This window comes from Anolis sagrei, chromosome 2 (genome assembly GCF_037176765.1).
Source record: "Anolis sagrei isolate rAnoSag1 chromosome 2, rAnoSag1.mat, whole genome shotgun sequence".
Lineage (NCBI taxonomy): Eukaryota > Metazoa > Chordata > Lepidosauria > Squamata > Dactyloidae > Anolis > Anolis sagrei.
Window position 1 is genome coordinate 9,370,053 of NC_090022.1, and position 18,574 is coordinate 9,388,626.

At 47.2% G+C, this 18,574-nt stretch overlaps 1 protein-coding gene across 1 annotated transcript; it reads right to left on the reverse strand.

Annotated features, from left to right (window-relative positions):
- Positions 1 to 6,266: 6,266 nt before the first annotated feature.
- Positions 6,267 to 15,477, reverse strand: LOC132765994 (zinc finger and SCAN domain-containing protein 30-like). The gene is made up of 7 exons (XM_067465492.1): positions 15,134 to 15,477; positions 13,593 to 14,088; positions 13,077 to 13,221; positions 11,889 to 11,959; positions 10,588 to 10,714; positions 8,293 to 8,719; positions 6,267 to 7,953 (listed from the first exon to the last, which is right to left on the reverse strand). The coding sequence occupies exons 1-7, from the start codon at positions 15,208 to 15,210 to the stop codon at positions 7,500 to 7,502; spliced, it is 1,797 nt and encodes a 598-aa protein (XP_067321593.1). The 5' UTR covers positions 15,211 to 15,477; the 3' UTR covers positions 6,267 to 7,499.
- Between the last annotated feature and the right edge of the window lie 3,097 nt (positions 15,478 to 18,574).

The following is an 18,574-nucleotide window of genomic DNA, read 5'->3' on the forward strand; positions in this document are numbered from 1 at the left end:
ACTGCAAGTCACTTCTGTCGTGAGAAAACTGGACGTTGCCCAGAGGATGCCTGGATGTTTTACCCTCCAGTGGGAGGCTTCTCTCCTGTCCCCTCCTAAGAAGTTGGAGCTGACAGGTGGGAGCTCACCCTGCTCCCCGGAATAGAACCACAGACCTTCCCGTCCGCAGTCCTGCCGGCAGAAGGGCTTGACCCACGACACCAACGGGCGTTTCAACGACACAGATCTAGTGATGGAAGAACAACATCTGTATTTATAGGATGGTTAGTGAGATGCAGGTATGTAGCCGGGAAGGAATCCCTCTGGAGCATTGCAGCGCACCCAAATACCTGGGAGTCACTCTGGACCATGCTCTGACCTACAAGAAGCACTGCCCACAGACCTTCCCGTCCGCAGTCCTGCCGGCAGAAGGGTTGGACCCACAACACCGATGGGGCTTTCAACTAAGGATGACGGCACAGATCTAGTGATGGAAGAACAAAATCTGTATTTATAGGATGGTTAGTGAGATGCAGGCATGTAGCCGGGAAGGAATCCCTCTGGAGCATTGCAGCGCACCCAAATACCTGGGAGTCACTCTGGACCGTGCTCTGACCTACAAGAAGCACTGCCCACAGACCTTCCCGTCCGCAGTCCTGCCGGCAGAAGGGTTGGACCCACAACACCGATGGGGCTTTCAATTAAGGATGACGGCACAGATCTAGTGATGGAAGAACAACATCTGTATTTATAGGATGGTTAGTGAGATGCAGGCATGTAGCCGGGAAGGAATCACTCTGGAGCATTGCAGCGCACCCTAATACCTGGGAGTCACTCTGGACCGTTCTCTGACCTACAAGAAGCACTGCCTGGTCATCATGCAAAAAGTGGGCGCTAGAAACAATATCATACAAAAGCTGACTGGCACAACCTGGGGATCACAACCAGACACAGTGAAGACATCGACCCTTGCGCTGTGCTACTCTGCTGCTGAGTACGCATGCCCGGTGTGGAACACATCTCACCACGCTAAAACAGTGGATGTGGCTCTTAATGAGACATGCCGCATTATCACGGTGTGTCTACGCCCTACACCATGGTAAAAATTGGACTGTCTACCCGGTATTGCACCACCTGACATCCGCCAGGAAGTAGCAGCCACGAGTGAAAGGACTAAGGCGGTGACATCTCCAGCTCATCCCTTGTTTGGGTATCAGCCAGCGTGTCAACGACTTAAATCAAGAAATAGTTTTTTAAGATCTACAGAGACACTTGCTGGAACTCCTCAGCAAGCGAGAGTCCAAAAGTGGCAGGCTCAAACCCAGAACCTCAATCCATGGCTGAGACCAAATGGGAGACTCCCCCCTGGGAACACAGAAGGCTGGGCGACTTGAAGGGCGCTGAACAGACTGCACTCTGGCACCACGAGATGCAGAGCCAGCCTTCAGAAATGGGGCTACAAAGTGGAATCCACGACATGCGAGTGCGGAGAAGAGCAAACCACTGACCACCTGCTGCAATGCACCCTGAGCCCTGCCACATGCACAAGGGAGGACCTCATTGCGGCAACACCAGAGGCACTCCAAGTGGCCAGATACTGGTCAAAGGACATTTAATAGAATACCAAGTCTGCAAATTTTGTGTTTTGTTTGTTTGTTTGTTAAAAATGCAATGCAATTGTTTGGTTGCTCCTGACACGATAAATAAATAAACAAATAAACAAATAAATATGGCGGGATGGCTCTTTGTCAGAAGGGCTTCGATTATGTTTTCTTGACCCTGTGACTGCATGGCCTTGAGTATTTTGTGTTGCTCACGGGGGTTCTGTGTGGGAAGTTTGCCCCAATTCTGTCAGTCTTACAGTCAGTGGTACTGGGGACAGGCTGGGTATGTCTACTTACTCCACTATAGTTGCTACTCCTTGGTAGTAACGATGTGCAAGGCTGAAATGTGGAAACAGTGACACCCTTCTGACCAAACTCTGAAGGAAGCTTCCCCGGCCTTTGGAGAGCAGGTCTTGCAACAGGTGATGCCTCCAAGGCCCTGGCCAAGGAAGAGCCCACTTATGGTGGGTGCTGTTGTTGTGTCTCCCACCCAAGTCTGTGTCCCTCCCCCTTGGGAAAAGGGAACCCTGGGACCTAGAGCTTCGGAGAGCTTCTGTTCAACCATCCCAAAGCTCCCTGCTTGAGCAGTAATGGCACGATCATCAGCATAGATGAAACTCTCTGTCCCTTCTGGCATTGGCTGGTCATTTGTGTAGATGTTGAACATGGATGGAGCAAGCACGCTCCCCTGAGGCAGGCCATTCTGTTTCCGCCATCTGCTTCTCTGGCCCTGGAACTCAACAAAAAAGCTCCTGTTTTGTAGCAGGTTTCCTATGAGGCGGGTCAGGTGGTCGTCCTTTGCGATATTATACATTTTTCTCAGGAGGAGGTGGTGGTTTACAGTATCATAGGCTGCTGACAGGTCTATGAAGACAGCTCCTGTGATCTGCTGCCTTTCAAAGCCATCTTCTGTGTGCTGAGTCAGGTTCAGCACTTGCGATGTGCAGCTTTTACCTTTCCTGAAGCCAGCTTGCTGTGGAATCAGACATGGGACTATTTCTTTCCATAATTCGATGCAAAATAAGTCTCTCCAGAACTTTGTTGAGGTGGCATAATAAGGAGATTGGTCTGTAGCTTTTGGGATCATTACGGTCTTTGCCTGGCTTCAAGATGGCGATGACTCTTGCTTTACTCCAGATTGTGGGGATCTGACAGGATGCAGTGCAGTTGTTCATCAGCTCCAGCAGCCAGCGCCTTGCTTTTGGACCAAAGTTCTTGATTTGTTCCATCCGTAGATCATCCAAGCCAGCTGCTTTGCCATTTTTACATTTATTGAGAGCCATGCCCAATTCAGTAGATGTAAAAGGTTCATGAAGGTGGTTGTTCTCAGTATCTGGTTGCCTGGCTATTGGTTTCTTTCCTACTTTGGTGGCAAGGTTGGGTTTCCCATTCTTCAAGAGTTGGTGTGCTATCTGATCTGCCTTTATGTTGGCATGGGTATTAGTTTGTGAGGGGTCATTGCTCAACCGTCTCAGCAGCCTCCAGGCCTTCTGGCTGCTCCTGCCCATGTCGACCTCTGTGATCAGCTTGATCCACTGTTCTTTCTTGGCTTCAGAGATGGAGGACACAATGCTCTGCACTGCCTGAAGGGTTTGCTCACTAAATGGGTCTTGGTTGTGGAGCCTGTAATAGTTTTCCAACAAGGCAACTGTTTCAGGAGTAATGCCCTGGAGGTAGTTGGTTCTGCAGCCTCTCAGTATAGAGGTCCGTGAGCATGTTTTCGTGTTTTCAATAAAGTGCTCATATTCCTCAGGGATTGGCGCGACCGATGTGATCATGTCATCTAACATGTCTGAGAATTTAGTCCAATCTGCCCTTCTGAAGTTGAATCTTCGTTTCTTGAGGCCTTACAGTTGGGAACAGTTGGTATACTATTGGTCGGTGCTGTGTGTTTGGGATTGGTGGTCCCACTGATTTAGTGCATTGCTGTACAATGCTGTCGCTCACAAATAAGAAGTCTGGGTTATATCCTCGGTGCCATCTCCCGCTGTTGTAGGATGTTGGGAGCTTACTATCTTGAATGAGTGATAGTTTGTGCAGTTCAGATCAGGAGAGGACAGCCTCTCCATTTTTGTCCTCTTGAGCATAGCCCCACACATGGCTATGAGTGTTAAAGTCACCAATTACTACTGCCTATCCAAGTTCTCAGGGGAGGAGAAACGAAACTCTTCATTTGGAGGCTTGTACACAGAGGGAGTTGTGATGTTATTAAGCTCTACTGTTATAACCTCTATACTGTTTTCTTCAGTGTTGTGGGCACGGCTGACTTGGAGGCCTGGTTTTACAAAGACGGCGCTTCCATACTGCGCATGTGGTCTTTCCACTACTAAGATCATTCCTGGAAACTTTTGGTCGTTTCTGTTGTTCATCCATGTGTATTTCTTGGACACACAGCACATCACATTTCTTATCTCGGCACAGTTCATACAGCAGTTGTTCTTTGGCAGCTGACATGTCTTCAATGTTGATTGAGATTCTTGTCATGGTTGGTCCTGAAAAGGTCCGTTGGTTGTTTTGCTTGCTCGCTTGCATGCTGCAAGTTGCTTCTGGAGTGAGAGAATCAGTCGTCTACGAAGACGTTGCCCAGGGGACGCCTGGATGTCTTGCAATCCTGCGAGAAGGCTTCTCTCATGTCCCCCGGGGACAAAGCAATGGTATTCCCCGTAGTCACCTATGGATGTAAGAGCTGGACCATAAGGAAGGCTGAGCGAAAGAAGAGGGATGCTTTTGAACTGTGGTGCTGGAGGAAAGTTCTGAGAGTGCCTTGGACCGCCAGAAGATCCAACCAGTCCATACTTCAGGAAATAAAGTTTGACTTCTCATTGGAGGGAAGGAGAATAGAGGCCAAGATGAAGTACTTTGGCCACATCAGGAGAAGAAAGAAGGCAATGATGCTGGGGAAAATGGACAGAAAAAGGAAGAGGGGCCAACCAAGGGCAAGGTGGATGGATGGCATCCTTGAAGTGACTGGATTGACCTTGAAGGAGCTGGGGGTGGTGACGGCCGACAGGGAGTTCTGGCGTAGGCTAGTCCATGAGGTCACAAAGAGTCGGAAACGACTGAACGAATGAACAACATTTCTCTTTAAGTCCCGCCTCGCAGTTTAAGATCATCTGGGGAGGCCCTGCTCTCTCTCCCGCCAGCATCGCAAATACATCTGGTGGGGACGAGAGACAGGGCCTTCTCGGCTGTGGCCCCCTGCCTGTGGAACCCGTTTCCCACTGAGGTAAGATCGGCTCCGTCCCTCCTGTCATTTAGGAAGAAATTGAAGTCGTAGTTCTGGGAACAAGCTTTTGGACAACAGGCATAGATAGCACATTGGATATGGAATTAGATATGGAATGGACTGGAATGGTGATACAGCTGTTAATACTAGTTTTTTTTACTGTTTTAATTAATGTTTTACTTTTTTTTTTTTAATTGTTATTATATTGCTGTGTTATACGCAAGGGCATCAAATTGATGCCAAATGGAAGTCGTCCTGAGTCCCCCTTCGGGGGTTGAGAAGGAACGGGATAAAAATACTGGGAGTAATAAATCTAGATAAATAAAAATGTAATGTTTGTTTGTGGGATTAACAGAACTCAAAAACCACTGGACAAATTTGGACACAAGACACCTATCAGGCCAACGAGTGACCATCACTCATAAAAACATGGAAAAACACAGTAGAGGAGACTTAAAAAGCCAAAAAAACCCAAAACATTACATCACATGCGCAAAACCACATATATACACAAACACACATATATACAAATATACATACATAAATATATACACACAAAACACATATATAGACAGACTGGGCCACGGCAACGTGTGGCAGGGGATGGCTAGTAAATAAGATATAGTGATGGGGGAAAAATAGATATAGTGATGTGTCAGTTCACGACAGCTGGGCTCAATGATGACACGAGACTTCCATCGTAATCAAACAAAGAACTTTACTATCAGATACTCAGACACAGAAAAGCCGGGATTGCCTGGTCGCAGCAGGCAATCCCTTATATACACTCCCACCAGTTCAAAACGTGAACTCCTGCCAAACCCAAAACCCCGCGCAAAAGCTTCCCGCCACCAGACAACTGCCTCCCTCCAAGGCCACCAGCTGCAGATTCCTTATCGGGGTGAAACGTCCGGAGTCTAGTTTTCGGCGCCAAAGTCTGGGCTCCGGAAACTGGATCCTGACAGTGATGGAAGAAAAATATCTGTATTTCTAGTATGGTTAGCTAGATATATTCTCTCCCTGTTAGTTTTAAGATACCATAAGATCATTAACTAGGAGACGCTAATGATAATGATAATGATGTTGGTTTTTATTGTTCCTATTGTGGTTTTATATAGTTTTAATGCTTAATCTGTATTTTGCTATTGTGTGTACTAACTTGTTGTAAACCGCCTTGAGTCACCGATAGGCTGAGAAAGGCCGTATACAAGTATAGTAAATAAATAAATAGATAGATAAATAAATGGCTTGTTGCTCCCCAACATTAAAGGTTGTCTGGCAGTCCAGGGAGCAGAGCCTCCATCTACGAGAGAGAAAGGGGGTCTCAGCCCCGCGGGGCCAAGTCCCAGGGCTCCCTTTTCCCAAGGAGGAGGAACACAGACTTGGATACGCAGCGTGTGTTTCAGCCAGACGTCCCGGCGCCCAAAGCCCAAATGCAAAAGACCACAGACCAATAGTAAAAGTGAACAGAAAAACCTTTACTCTCTTTACTTTGCAGAGATGAAACAAAACTGGCAATGTTGCATACACACAATCAGCGGTGCCACATATTTACACAATAATAAACATAAAATAAGGCATCATCATCTTCACAGCTATTCAGAGATCAAAATAAACCTGAAGTAAAGAGCTATTTCACCATAGCTTCCTCGGAGTAGCTTCTCCAAACTGCTCCCCAGAGCCAAGCCTCTGTCCATAGGTCTCCTCCGAGAAAAGGCTCCTCAGAAGCTCTCCCTCAGCATCTCCTGCTGGAACGCCACGCTGGTGGACCACAACTCCAGAAGGTGATACTCAAAAACCTCAAAGAGTGATGGCCTCTTCGGTGTGGTACAAGATTGCTGGTTGACCTCCTTAGCCAGCTGAACAAGGGAATGACCACTCAAGAAGGTTTTTCTTCACACACATACTTGGTCCTGCAAGGATTTATCACAACATCAAAAGCACCCACCACAAGCAGGCTCTTCCTTGCCCTCGGCCTTGGAGGCATCACCTGCTGCGAGACCTGCTCTGTAAAGCCGTTCTCTGCAAAGCCGGGGAAGCTTCCTTCAGTTTGGTTGGACTGATTTCCACATCTCAGTCTTGCACAGGACTATTACCGAGGAGTAGCCAATAGAGTGGAGGAAGTAGCCTTCTCTTCTTCAGGCTAAACATGCCCAGATCTTCAAGCCGCTCCTCATAGGGCTTGTTCTCCAAACCCTTGGTCATTTGAGTCGCCCTCCTCTGGACACACTCCAGCTAGACAACATCATCCTTCAATTGCGGTGCCCACAATTGGAAACAGTTTGATTCTAGGTGTAGTCTAACCAAGGCAGACCAGAGCACGGGTAGCATGAGACTAAGAAGAAAATGCTCAAAGAAATGAGTCCAAAGTCAAGCCAAGTGTTACTGGAAGCCATTTCATCTGCCATTTCCCTGCAAAATATTTTATTAATTTTGTCCCAGCTCTTTGGATGATGTCTCTCCTATCTGTAGTCTGTGATGGTTCAAACGTTAAGAACCTCAACTAAAACATTTCCCACATGTTTGGCATTTGTATGTTTTTTAGCCTGTGTATATTCTATCGTGCTTGTTATGGGATGACATCTAAATAAAACATTTCCCATACTGCTGGATCTTTTAACCTTTCTATCCTTTGTATAGTTTTTTGTGGGTGTGGGGAAAGCAAAACATTTCTGACATCCCTAGCATTTCTAAGGCTTCTGTCCTGTGTGGAGTATTTTGTGCCTCACCAAGCCTGAACGGTCAGCAAAACATTTCCCACACTCCTGACATTGGTATGGTTTCTCTCCTGTGTGGAGTCTTTTGTGCCTCACCAAGACTGAACTTTGAGCAAAACATTTCCCACACTCCTGGCATTGGTATGGCTTCTCTCCTGTGTGGACTATTTTGTGCCTCACCAAGTTTGAACTGCGAGGAAAACATTTCCCACACTCCTGGCATTGGTATGGTTTCTCTCCTGTGTGGACTATTTTGTGCCTCACCAAGTGTGAACTTTTAGCAAAACATTTCCCACACTCCTGGCATTGGTATGGTTTCTCTCCTGTGTGGAGTCTTTTATGGCTCACCAAGTCTGAACGATAACCAAAACATTTCCCACACTCCTGACACTGGTATGTTTTCTCTCCTGTGTGGACTATTTTGTGCCTCACCAAGGTTGAACAGTTAGCAAAACATTTCCCACACTCCTGGCATTGGTATGGTTTCTCTCCTGTGTGGACTATTTTGTGCCTCACCAAGTGTGAACTCTTAGCAAAACATTTCCCACACTCCTGGCATTGGTATGGCTTCTCTCCTGTGTGGGATCTCCAGTGGTCTATTTATTTATTATTTATTTATTTACTTTGCTTATATACCGCTGTATCTCAAGCCCGAAGGCGACTCACAGCGGTTCACAAACAGTCTATAAGTTGCGTATTCTGAGTAAAACATTTCCCACACTTCTGGCACTTGTACCTTTTCTTTCCTGTGTGAAGCTTTTTGTGCCTCATCAATTGTGAACTGGAAGCAAAACACTTTCTACACTCCTGGCATCTATATGGTTCCTGTCCTGTGTGAAATCGCTCATGTTTCAAGTGTAAACTCTGCATCAAAGATGTCCCACACTCCTGGCTTATGATATCATCAGTGCCTTGAAAGATTTCTTCTTGGCTCCGATGTGGAAATTTGTAATCAGCAATACATTTTGCTGATATTCTCCATTTACAATGGCTTCTCCCAGCACTGAGTGTCTTGTGAAGTTTAAGTCCCATATTATGCGTAAAACATTGTCCACATACATTGCATTTGTAGGGCCTTTCTCTGGCAGAATCTCCATTTTCACGGCGAGTTTGCTGGTGTCCAGGAAGGTCCCCACTGTGTCCCAAATGCGTCCTGTGTTTGGTGCACACAGTGCTCTTCTTCCAGTTATCTGCTGAGAAGAAGAAGGGCAGGAACAATCATTCCTCAGCATGCGTGATGAGGACTCTGAGGAAGTGCGTTAAGGAGTGGATTGAAAGGATTCCTAAAACAATGTATTGTCAAAGGCCAGAGTCACTGGGTTGTTGTAGGTTTTTTCGGGCTATATGGCCATGTTCTAGAGGCATTTCTCCTGAAGTTTCGCCTGCACCTATGGCAAGCATCCTCAGAGGTAGTGAGGTCTGTTGGAACTAGGAAAAGGGGGTTTATATATCTGTGGAATGACCAGAGTGGGACAAAGGACTCTTGTCTGCTGGAGTACGGTGTGAATGTTTCGACTGACCACCCACTTATACAGAAAATAGAAAATAAGTGAATTAGATGCAGACGAAACATTAGGAGAAATGCCTCTAGATTAGAACATGGCCATATAGCCCGAAAAAACCTGCAACAACCCAGATTCCTAAAACAGCCTAGACATGGAGGTGGAGAAGACAGAACTGTTGTCGTTTCCCCACCCCTTGTTCAGTCAAGATGGACCCTGTGTGACTGCCTGGAGCCTCGAAGAGAGAGATGAGTGACACATGCTCCAGAGGCTCCCTGTTGCTCAGCCCAGTCCAGGTTTGTAATCTGTCTCCTTCTCTCGGGGGGAATGGATGCCTTTTCCCTTCACATCCAAAGGCTTTGCTTTTTCTCTCGCTTAAGACTTTCCTTCTTCCCTCCTTTTTCTTTCTCTCCCCAACCTCCAGTTCTCTCTTCCCATCTTCAGATAAGATTGGGTTTTTCTACTCCAACGTAGAAGGTCCCAGACCGAATTCTAGAGGGCTGCAGAGATGGTTCTGCTTTGACCATCAACTACTAAATGGGACTCTGACAGTTTTTGGAAGTTTGCTGTAAATGTGAGTTCCAAAGGGATAGATTTGCCTGACAAAGTTGGGAAGATGCAAGATAGGGACTGTGGAGAATAAGAGGGAAACAACCATGAAGGCCGAGAAGGGAGAAAAAAAGGAAAGTCTGCAGGAGTCAGCCAGATAGAGGGGCGAACGTACCATTGGAAAGAGAGGGGCCGAGAGTGGGATTACTGCTAGATGCCTCTCCCAGGGCACAAACCACCCCGAGCCCCCATCATTCCCAATCACAGAACATAGACTGCATGATTTTACAAGTCGCCATAATGCGGATGACTGAGGTCAGGGGCTGTTTGTGTGCTGGGAGAGGCAACGCAGAAAGAGAGCTTAGCCGTCAGACATGCAAAGGCCAGCCTGCCTGGTTGGGAGGAAAAACTCGGCTGAATACCACACCCATAAAAAGATGTAATGCCGCGCCTGCGTATCTGAAGCCAGGGAAGTTCGTTCTTTTTGAGGATTCATTCTCTGGCCCCGCTTTCCAGCCAATCTGCTTCCTGTCTCTCCCAGCCTCTCTCTCTCTCACACACACTGTTCCACCTCCAGAGGCAGAATTCATAATATGCTCCCTGTGCCTTTAAGGGTAAGGGGAGGGGGGGGGGGGGAGAGGAGCTCAATCCTGCTTTAGAATGACAGTTTTGACAATTAGAACATCAGTTGGATTTTATTTGGAAGGCAGCAGAGGAGCAGAAAGAGCACAAGAAGAAGTCCTAGTATAGCTTTATTATCGTTATATAATAATAAACAATTGAAAAAAGAGGATAAAGATATGATAATAAACTTTTTAACAATAGCAAGATTGTTTATAGCCTCTCTCTCTTACACACACCTAAACATATACCCCATATGTTTCCAACCAAAGCCCTGCCTTGAGAACTCTCAGAGATTGGGATGATGGAGGATCCTGCTCCCACCAGAGAGCTGCTGACTGGGATGCTGCATTTTGAAACAGAAATCCCCAGGAATGAGGGGGCCTTACCAAGAGAGTCCACCATCCCACGAATCTCCTCCATGATCTGCATGTGCAAGGCTTTCTGATCAGGATCCAGGAGAACCCACTCCTCCGGGGGGAAAGGGACAGCCACCTCCTCAAAGGCAATTGGGCCCTGGAGGGAAAAGAAAGAGAAATCCTTCTCACCTGAGACTTGCATACCTGTGCATCTCACTGTTGGCTCATCTCCAACTTGTGGTCTACTAACACTCCAAGATCCCTTTCACATGGACTGTTGTCGAGCGAAATGTTACCAACCCTGTATCTCTGTATTGCGTATTTCCTACATTTCTCTTTGTTGAAATTAATTTTCAATTTTCAACCAGCTCTCTAACAAGTTAAGGCCATTTTGAATTTTCATTCTGTCTTCTGGAGTATTATCTATCCCTCCTCATTTGGTGTCATCTGCAAACATGATAAGCATGCCTTCTGAACCTTCATCCAAGCCAATAAGAAAGGTGTGGAAGAGCACTGGGCCCAGGACAGAACCCCCAAAAGAGCCCTGCAGCACTCCTCCCTTCTTTCCAGGATGAAGAGGAACCGCTGGTGAGCACCCCTTGTCCATTCTGGAAGACAGAGACACTCTTTGCCTCCTCCACTCTGGTCAGACTTCTCCCGTTCTCCGGGAGTTCTCAAAGGTTATTGCCAGTGGTTCTGAAATTTCTTCTGTGAGTTCCTTCAGGACTCTTGGGTGTCATTCCTGTGGCCCTGGAGACCTGAATTCATTGAGAGTGGCCAGCTATTCCTGGACTCCTTGTTTACCTATTTTGGGTCGCATTTCCCCTGTTACGCCATCTGCTGCATCTTGCTCAAGCAGAACACGGATTCCCTTTTGGGAGAGGACTGAGGCCACGTTCTCCCTCTTCCCCATCCCGTTTGCATTGCACCACCTTCTCCAGGCACAGACCCTATCACTTCTTTGTTTTTTCTTCTTCTACTGACACAACCAAAGAACCCGCTTTTGATTGTTTTTCATCTCTCTGGCAAGCTCCTTTTTCTTACTTCTGCTGGTTAGTCATTTGAATTCTTTGGTGATTTCTTGTAATTGTCCCTTTTGAATCTTAGCTCAGCTGAAAGTTCTTTGAACATCCATTCTGGTTTCTTTAGACTACTCTTATTTATTTATTTTCCTCCTTGTTGCCACTGTTTGCAATTGTGCCTTCAGTATCTCACATTTAAGAAACCCCCAGTTAATCTTTTTTGTTTCAAGAGATGTTTGAGGATGAAGCCTGGAAGGAATGACCCCCAGGCAGCTCCCTTCCTCCTCTCCCAGGAATCCTTCTGCTTACCTGATTCACTTCCACTCCATCACAAAGCGGAAGAAACGACTGAGGATTCGGCAACAACCTCATTCCAGCCCCTGGGAGAGAGAGAGAGAGTAAAGTGTGGACAGCTGATCACATAGACATGCTCAGAGGTTACAATTACAGTCCTATAAGGAAACCTATGAGGAAATAGCCCTATGAACACAGGAGCATTCAACACCCCAAGAATATGTAAAATTTTAGGGTTTAGGACTTTGTTTCACAAGGAGTGCTGTGAGTAGGTTGAAAGGAAACGAGTCCTGGGCTTGGTATTTCAATGGACTAAAGTTATTGCTTGTTGCCTCTTTGTCTTCCAGCTCAGTTTCAAGGCTCATCTTAGGTTTGGGTGACTGTGAAAGTTGTCCAGCATTTCTGTGTTCACAAATAATATGCTGTGCTCAGGTTGGTTCATGAAGGGCTCTGCTATGGCTGACTTCTCTGGTTGAATCAGTCTGCAGTGCCTTTCCTTTGCCTCAATTCATGTCTGGGCAATACTGCTGTGGTGTTTGGTGGCCCCTCTGTAGACTTGTCCACAGCTGCATGGTATACGGTAGACTGCTGCAGAGGTGAGAGGACCCCCCCTGCCCTTTGCTGAGCGTAGCATCTGTACAAACCCACCCTGGACAATCCACAGATATATAAACCACACTTACTTAGTTTCCAACAGACCCCTCAACCTCTGAAGATGCCTAGCATTTATGTGGGTGAAACGTCAAGAGAGAATGCTTCTGGAACATGTCCATACAGTCCAAAAATGCATACCAACACAATAATAACAATAACAATAATCCAGCATATAGATCTCACTTGCTGTGACATACTGTGTTTTTGTGTCAGTAAAATAATAATAATTTTATTTATTATCTGTCTCTCTGTGTGGCTCGAGGATGATTACAACACAATTTAGAAAACACAAACATTGCAAAATTCAACAAAGATACATATTTCTATAAAAGATCCACATTAAAACTGCATTTCTATTAAATACATATTAAACTTCATAAAACAGATATCAAACAAAGGATGTGAGTTTAAGATATATACCCATCTCAAGGCCAAAAGATCCAGCATGTGCACCTTCCCAAATTCAAACTGGGGATGTGTTACAATCCCCTCAAAGGGGAATTTCCACTGGCATAAAACACCAAAACTCCCAGAAGGGTTCCTTCTTACCCTGCCAGGCTGCAGCCCTCTCTCCTCCCTCTCCTTCCTCTCCTTCCTGCTTCAGCTCCTTCTTCTGGAGTCTCTGCGTGGTGTCCGAGTGAGGCTTTTCTGATGAAGGGACATCAGGCTGGACTTCCATGCAGTTATTTTGGGCCTGGAAGAGCAGATAGTATTCCAGAAGTAGTACGGAGAATTTTCAAAAATATCACAAACCTATGTGCAGAAACTGCATGGATTTCCTTTGAAAGAATAACTTCTGAGATGGCCACTTAACGAATGCTACACTCCCCCTCCCATAATTTCCAGTGTGATATCCCGGGTCAACAAATTTGGATAGAGCAGCAACCGAGCTTACAGTGGATATGGAGGTGAGAGAAGGGGGGGCAGAGCAGGGCGGAAGAGAGCCCGAGGGAGCAGAGTCCGGCTTCTCCCTCACATTGGTCCTATTTTTGAAGAAGGGCAGGATGTACGTTCAATCTCTCCATCAGTCCCAAGGTGAGGGAACCCAAGAGGCAATGCTCTCACCTGTCCTTCCTGTTTCTCGTCCTCTGCCCGACTCAGGAGGAAGCCTTCCGCCAGGGCCACCGCCTGGGAAGAGGTCTCTGCCCCACACTCTCGGACCCATCTCCCCATCTCTGGGGGCAGGATGCTCAGGAACTGCTCCAGGATCACCAGGTCCAGCATCTCCGCCTTGGAGAGTTGCTCTGGCTTCAGCCACTGGCGGCAGAGAGAGTGGAGGCGGCTGCAAACCTCTCTGGGCCCCTCGCCCTCTCGGAAGGAGGAATGCCTGAAGCGCTGGCGCTGTACGTGTGTATTTGAGAACATCTGTGTAGTTCCTTCCCAGGATTCCCCACTGCTCCCGGAGGCCTTTCCTGCTTCAGGTCCAGCTGAGTTGGGTCTCTCCATGTTGGAGCCACTGTTTGATGGAGAAGCAAACTGTATCCCAGATGCGTTTCCTCCCATTTCCCTCAAGGGAAAGAAATCCCTCCACAGGCTGTACTCCAAAATGCTCACGTTTCTTCTGTGAAAGAAAGGCAGAATTAGACAACAGGTTTCAGGAGGCTTTTTCTTGGAGAGTGAACTCACAAGCCCTTTATTGACTTCAGAGCCAAGTCATGTTGTTTGTTGTTTATACTTTGGTTTTATTTTGTTGTCATATGTTGTTCGGGCTTGGCGCCATGTCAGCCGCTCTGAGTCCCCAGATTATGATTATTATGAATGCTGGGCCCTCCTTCCTTCCACTGGGGCCTCTGCTTCTCCAGCCTCCAGGCCCACCCGGCCTCCCAGTGAGCTCCCATTCAGTCCCAACCCAGGCTGGATCCCCCCCAAGACTCCTTCAGCTGAGGCTCCCTCATCCAGGGCCTCTCTTGTACTATTCAGAAACTCAGTGTTCAAGAGACTTTAGAGAGTTTACATAATTGATCTCTCAGCACTCTTCAATGGGAATAGAAGTGGTTGCACACCTTGTTCTCTCTCCCCGGTTGGAGGATGTGGGGACCCCCAACCAACTAACCCCAGGTGAGGCCAGGCCTGGGCCCCCTTTGGCCCTCCTTCCCTCCCTGCCTCCCTCCAGGTGTGTGTGTTGGGCTTCAGCCCCTCTTCCGCCCTTTGGAGAAGGAATGGGAAGAAGACTCACCGGAAGGAGGAGAGGAAGAAGGAGGAAGGGTGAGAGGCCAAGAGAACCCACTCCTCTCTGCTATCCGGATCAGGAAGTGTGAAGGAGAGAGAGACTCTGGTTCCTAGAGGGACAGGAAAGGCGGGTCTGGGGGGGGAGGCCCACTTCCTTCCTGCCTCTCTAGGAACCAGACTCCCTCCCCTTCACCCTTCTTCCTTGCCCAGCCTGACACTCCAAGGAGGGGAAAGAGCCTCTCCCCATTTTTATTTTTTATTTATTTTTGTCTGATTAGTTTCTTGAGAAACTGCAAGTCTCTTCTGTTGTGAGAAAATTGCTCAGAGGATGCCCAGATGTTTTACCCTCCAGTGGGAGGCTTCTCTCCTGTCACCTCCTAAGAAGTTGGAGCTGACAGGTGGGAGCTCACCCTGCTCCCTGGAATCTAACCACAGACCTTCCCGTCCGGAGTCCTGCCGGCAGAAGGGCTGGACCCACGACACCAACTGGGGTTTCAACTAAAGATGACAGCATAGATCTAGAGATGGAAGAAAAAAATCAGTATTTATAGGATGGTTAGTGAGATAGTATCATAGAATCAAAGAGTTGGAAGAGACCCCATGGGCCATCCAGTCCAACCCCATTCTGCCAAGAAGCAGGAATATTGCATTCAGATCACCCCTGACAGATGGCCATACAGCCTCTGTTTAAAAGCCTCCAAAGAAGGAGCCTCCACCACACTCCGGGGCAGAGAGTTCCACTGCTGAACGGCTCTCACAGTCAGGAAGTTCTTCCTCGTGTTCAGGTGGAATCTCCTCTCTTGTAGTTTGAAGCCATTGTCCCATTGCGTCCTAGTCTCCAGGGAAGCAGAAAACAAGCCTGCTCCCTCCTCCCTGTGGCTTCCTCTCACATATTTATACATGGCTATCATATCCCCTCTCAGCCTTCTCTTCTTCAGGCTAAACATGCCCAGCTCCTTAAGCCGCTCCTCATAGGGCTTGTTCCCCAGACCTTTTATCATTTTAGTCGCTCTCCTCTGGACACATTCCAGCTTGTCAACATCTCTCTTGAATTGTGGTGCCCAGAATTGGACATAATATTCCAGATGTGGTCTAACCAAAGCAGAATAGAGGGGTAGCATGACTTCCCTAGATCTAGACACTATGCTCCTATTGATGCAGGCCAAAATCCCATTGGCTTTTTTTGCCGCCACATCACATTGTTGGCTCATGTTTAACTTGTTGTCTACGAGGACTCCAAGATCTTTTTCACACGTACTGCTCTCGAGCCAGGCATTGTCCCCCATTCTGTATCTTTGCATTTCGTTTTTCCTGCCAAAGTGGAGTATCTTGCATTTGTCACTGTTGAACTTCATTTTGTAAGTTTTGGCCAATCATCTCTCTAATTTGTCAAGATCGTTTTGAATTCTGCTCCTGTCCTCTGGAGTATTGGCTACCCCTCCCAATTTGGTGTCGTCTGCAAACTTGATGATTATGCCTTCTAGCCCTTCATCTAAGTCAAGAGTCCACAAACTTTTTAAACAGACGACCAGGTCGCAGTTTCTCAAACTGCTGGAGGGCCGGATTATAATTTGAAAAAAACACGAATGAATTCCTATCCATACCACATATCTTATTTGTAGTACAAAAATCACTTAAAAGCAATACAATAATTAAAATGAAAAACAATTTAACCAATTTAAACTTATTAGTATCTCAATGGGAAGTGTGGGCCTGCTTTTGGCTCATGAGATAGGATTGCTGTCGTCGTTGTGTGCTTTCAAGTCGTTTCAGACTTAGGTTGATCCTGAGCGAGGGCCGGGTAAATGACATTGGAGGGCCGCATCCGACCCCCGGGCCTTAGTTTGAGGACCCCTGATCTAAGTCATTAATAAAGATGTTGAACAGGATCGGGCCCAGGACAGAACCCTGCTGATGGCACTCCGCTCGTCACTTCTTTCCAGGATGAAGAGGAAGCATTGGGGAGAATCACCCTCTGGGTTCGTCCATTTAACCAATTACAGATCCAGGCATGTAGCCGGGAAAGAATCCCACTGGAGCATTGCAGCACACCCAAATACCTGGGAGTCACTCTGGACCGTGCTCTGACCTACAAGAAGCACTGCCTGAAGATCAAGCAAAAAGTGGGAGCTAGAAACAATATCATACGAAAGCTGACTGGCACAACCTGGGGATCACAACCAGAAACAGTGATGACATCTGACCTTGTGCTCTGCTATTTTGCTGATGAGTATGCATGCCCAGTGTGCACCCTAAACCACTGGAGAAACTACACTGATTAGCCGGTATTGCACCACCTGACATCCGCCGGGAAGTAGCAGCCTATAGTGAAAGGACCAAAGCAGAGACATCTCCAGCTCATCCCGTTTGGGTATCAGCCGGCATGTCAACGACTGAAATCAAGAAATAGTTTTCTAAGATCTACAGAGGCACTCGCTGGAACACCCCAGCAAGCGAGAGTCCGAAAGTGGCAGGCTCAAACCCAGAACCTCAACCAATGGCTGATACCAAATGAGAGACTCCCCCCTGGGCACACAGAAGACTGGGCGACTTGGAAGGCGCTGAACAGACTGCGCTCTGGCACCACGAGATGCAGAGCCAACCTTAGGAAATGGGGCCACAAAGTGGAATCCACGACATGCGAGTGTGGAGAAGAGCAAACCACTGACCACCTGCTGCAATGCAACCTGAGCCCTGCCACATGCACGATGGAGGACCTCCTTGCGGCAACACCAGAGGCACTCCAAGTGGCCAGATACTGGTAAAAGGACATTTAATAGAATACCAAGCTTGCAAACTTTGTGTTTTGTTTGTTTGTTTGTTAAAAATGCAATGCAATTGTTTGGTTGCTCCTGACACGATAAATAAATAAACAAATAAACAAATAAAGATGGCTGGATGGCTCTTTGTCAGAAGGACTTTGATTATGTTTTCTTGCCTCGGTGACTGGATGGCCTTGAGTATTTTCTGTTACTCATGGGGGTTCTGTGTGGGAAGTTTGCCCCAATTCTGTTGTTGGTGGGGTTCAGAACGCTCTTTGATTGTAGGTGAACTATAAATCCCAGTAATTACAACTCCCAAATGTCAAGGTCTATTTCCCCAAAACTCCACCAGTGTTCACATTTGGGCATATTGAATATTCATGCCAGTTTGGTCCAGATACATGGTAGTCTCTGGATGTAAGTGAACTAAAACTCCCAAATTCAAGGTCAATGCCCACCAAACCCTTCATGGACTCACAGAGTTGGAAGAGACCTCATGGGCCATCCACCCCAACTCCATTCTGCCAAGGAACAGTAAAATCGTATTCAAAGCACCCCTGGAAGATGGCCATCCAGCCTCTGCTTAAAAAAAAAAATGGCAGGCTCAAACCCGGAACCTCAACCAATGGCTGATACCAAATGAGAGCCTCCCCCCTGGGCACACAGAAAACTGGGCGACTTGGAAGACACTGAACAGACTGCGCTCTGGCACCACGAGATGCAGAGCCAACCTTCAGAAATGGGGCTACAAAGTGGAATCCACGACATGCGAGTGCGGAAAGGAGCAAACCACTGACCACCTGCTGCAATGCACCCTGAGCCCTGCCACATGCACAATGGAGGACCTTCTTGTGGCAACCCCAGAGGCACTCCAAGTGGCCAGATACTGGTCAAAGGACATTTAATCAACTCCCAAACTCACACATTTTGTATTTTGTCTGTTTGTTTGCTTTGTTCTGTTAGAAATGTAATATAATTGACTGGTTGCCCTGACACGACAAATATAAACAGGACTATTACCAAGGAGTGGCCAATAGAGCGGAGTGAGTAGATTGAATGGGTCTTCCTGTGTGTTTCTTCATTAATTGCGTTAATTTATCCACGTCCATGATTTCC

Coding starts and splice junctions, on each gene's coding strand:
- LOC132765994 (XM_067465492.1), bottom strand. CDS start 15,210: ATGCTGTCATCTTTAGTTGAAACCCCAGTTGGTGTCGTGGGTCCAGCC. Junction 11,960..13,076: donor GAGGGCTGCAGCCTGGCAGG/GTAAGAAGGAAC, acceptor TCTCTCTCCCAG/GGGCTGGAATGAGGTTGTTG. Junction 8,720..10,587: donor TGGGATGGTGGACTCTCTTG/GTAAGGCCCCCT, acceptor TCTTCTTCTCAG/CAGATAACTGGAAGAAGAGC.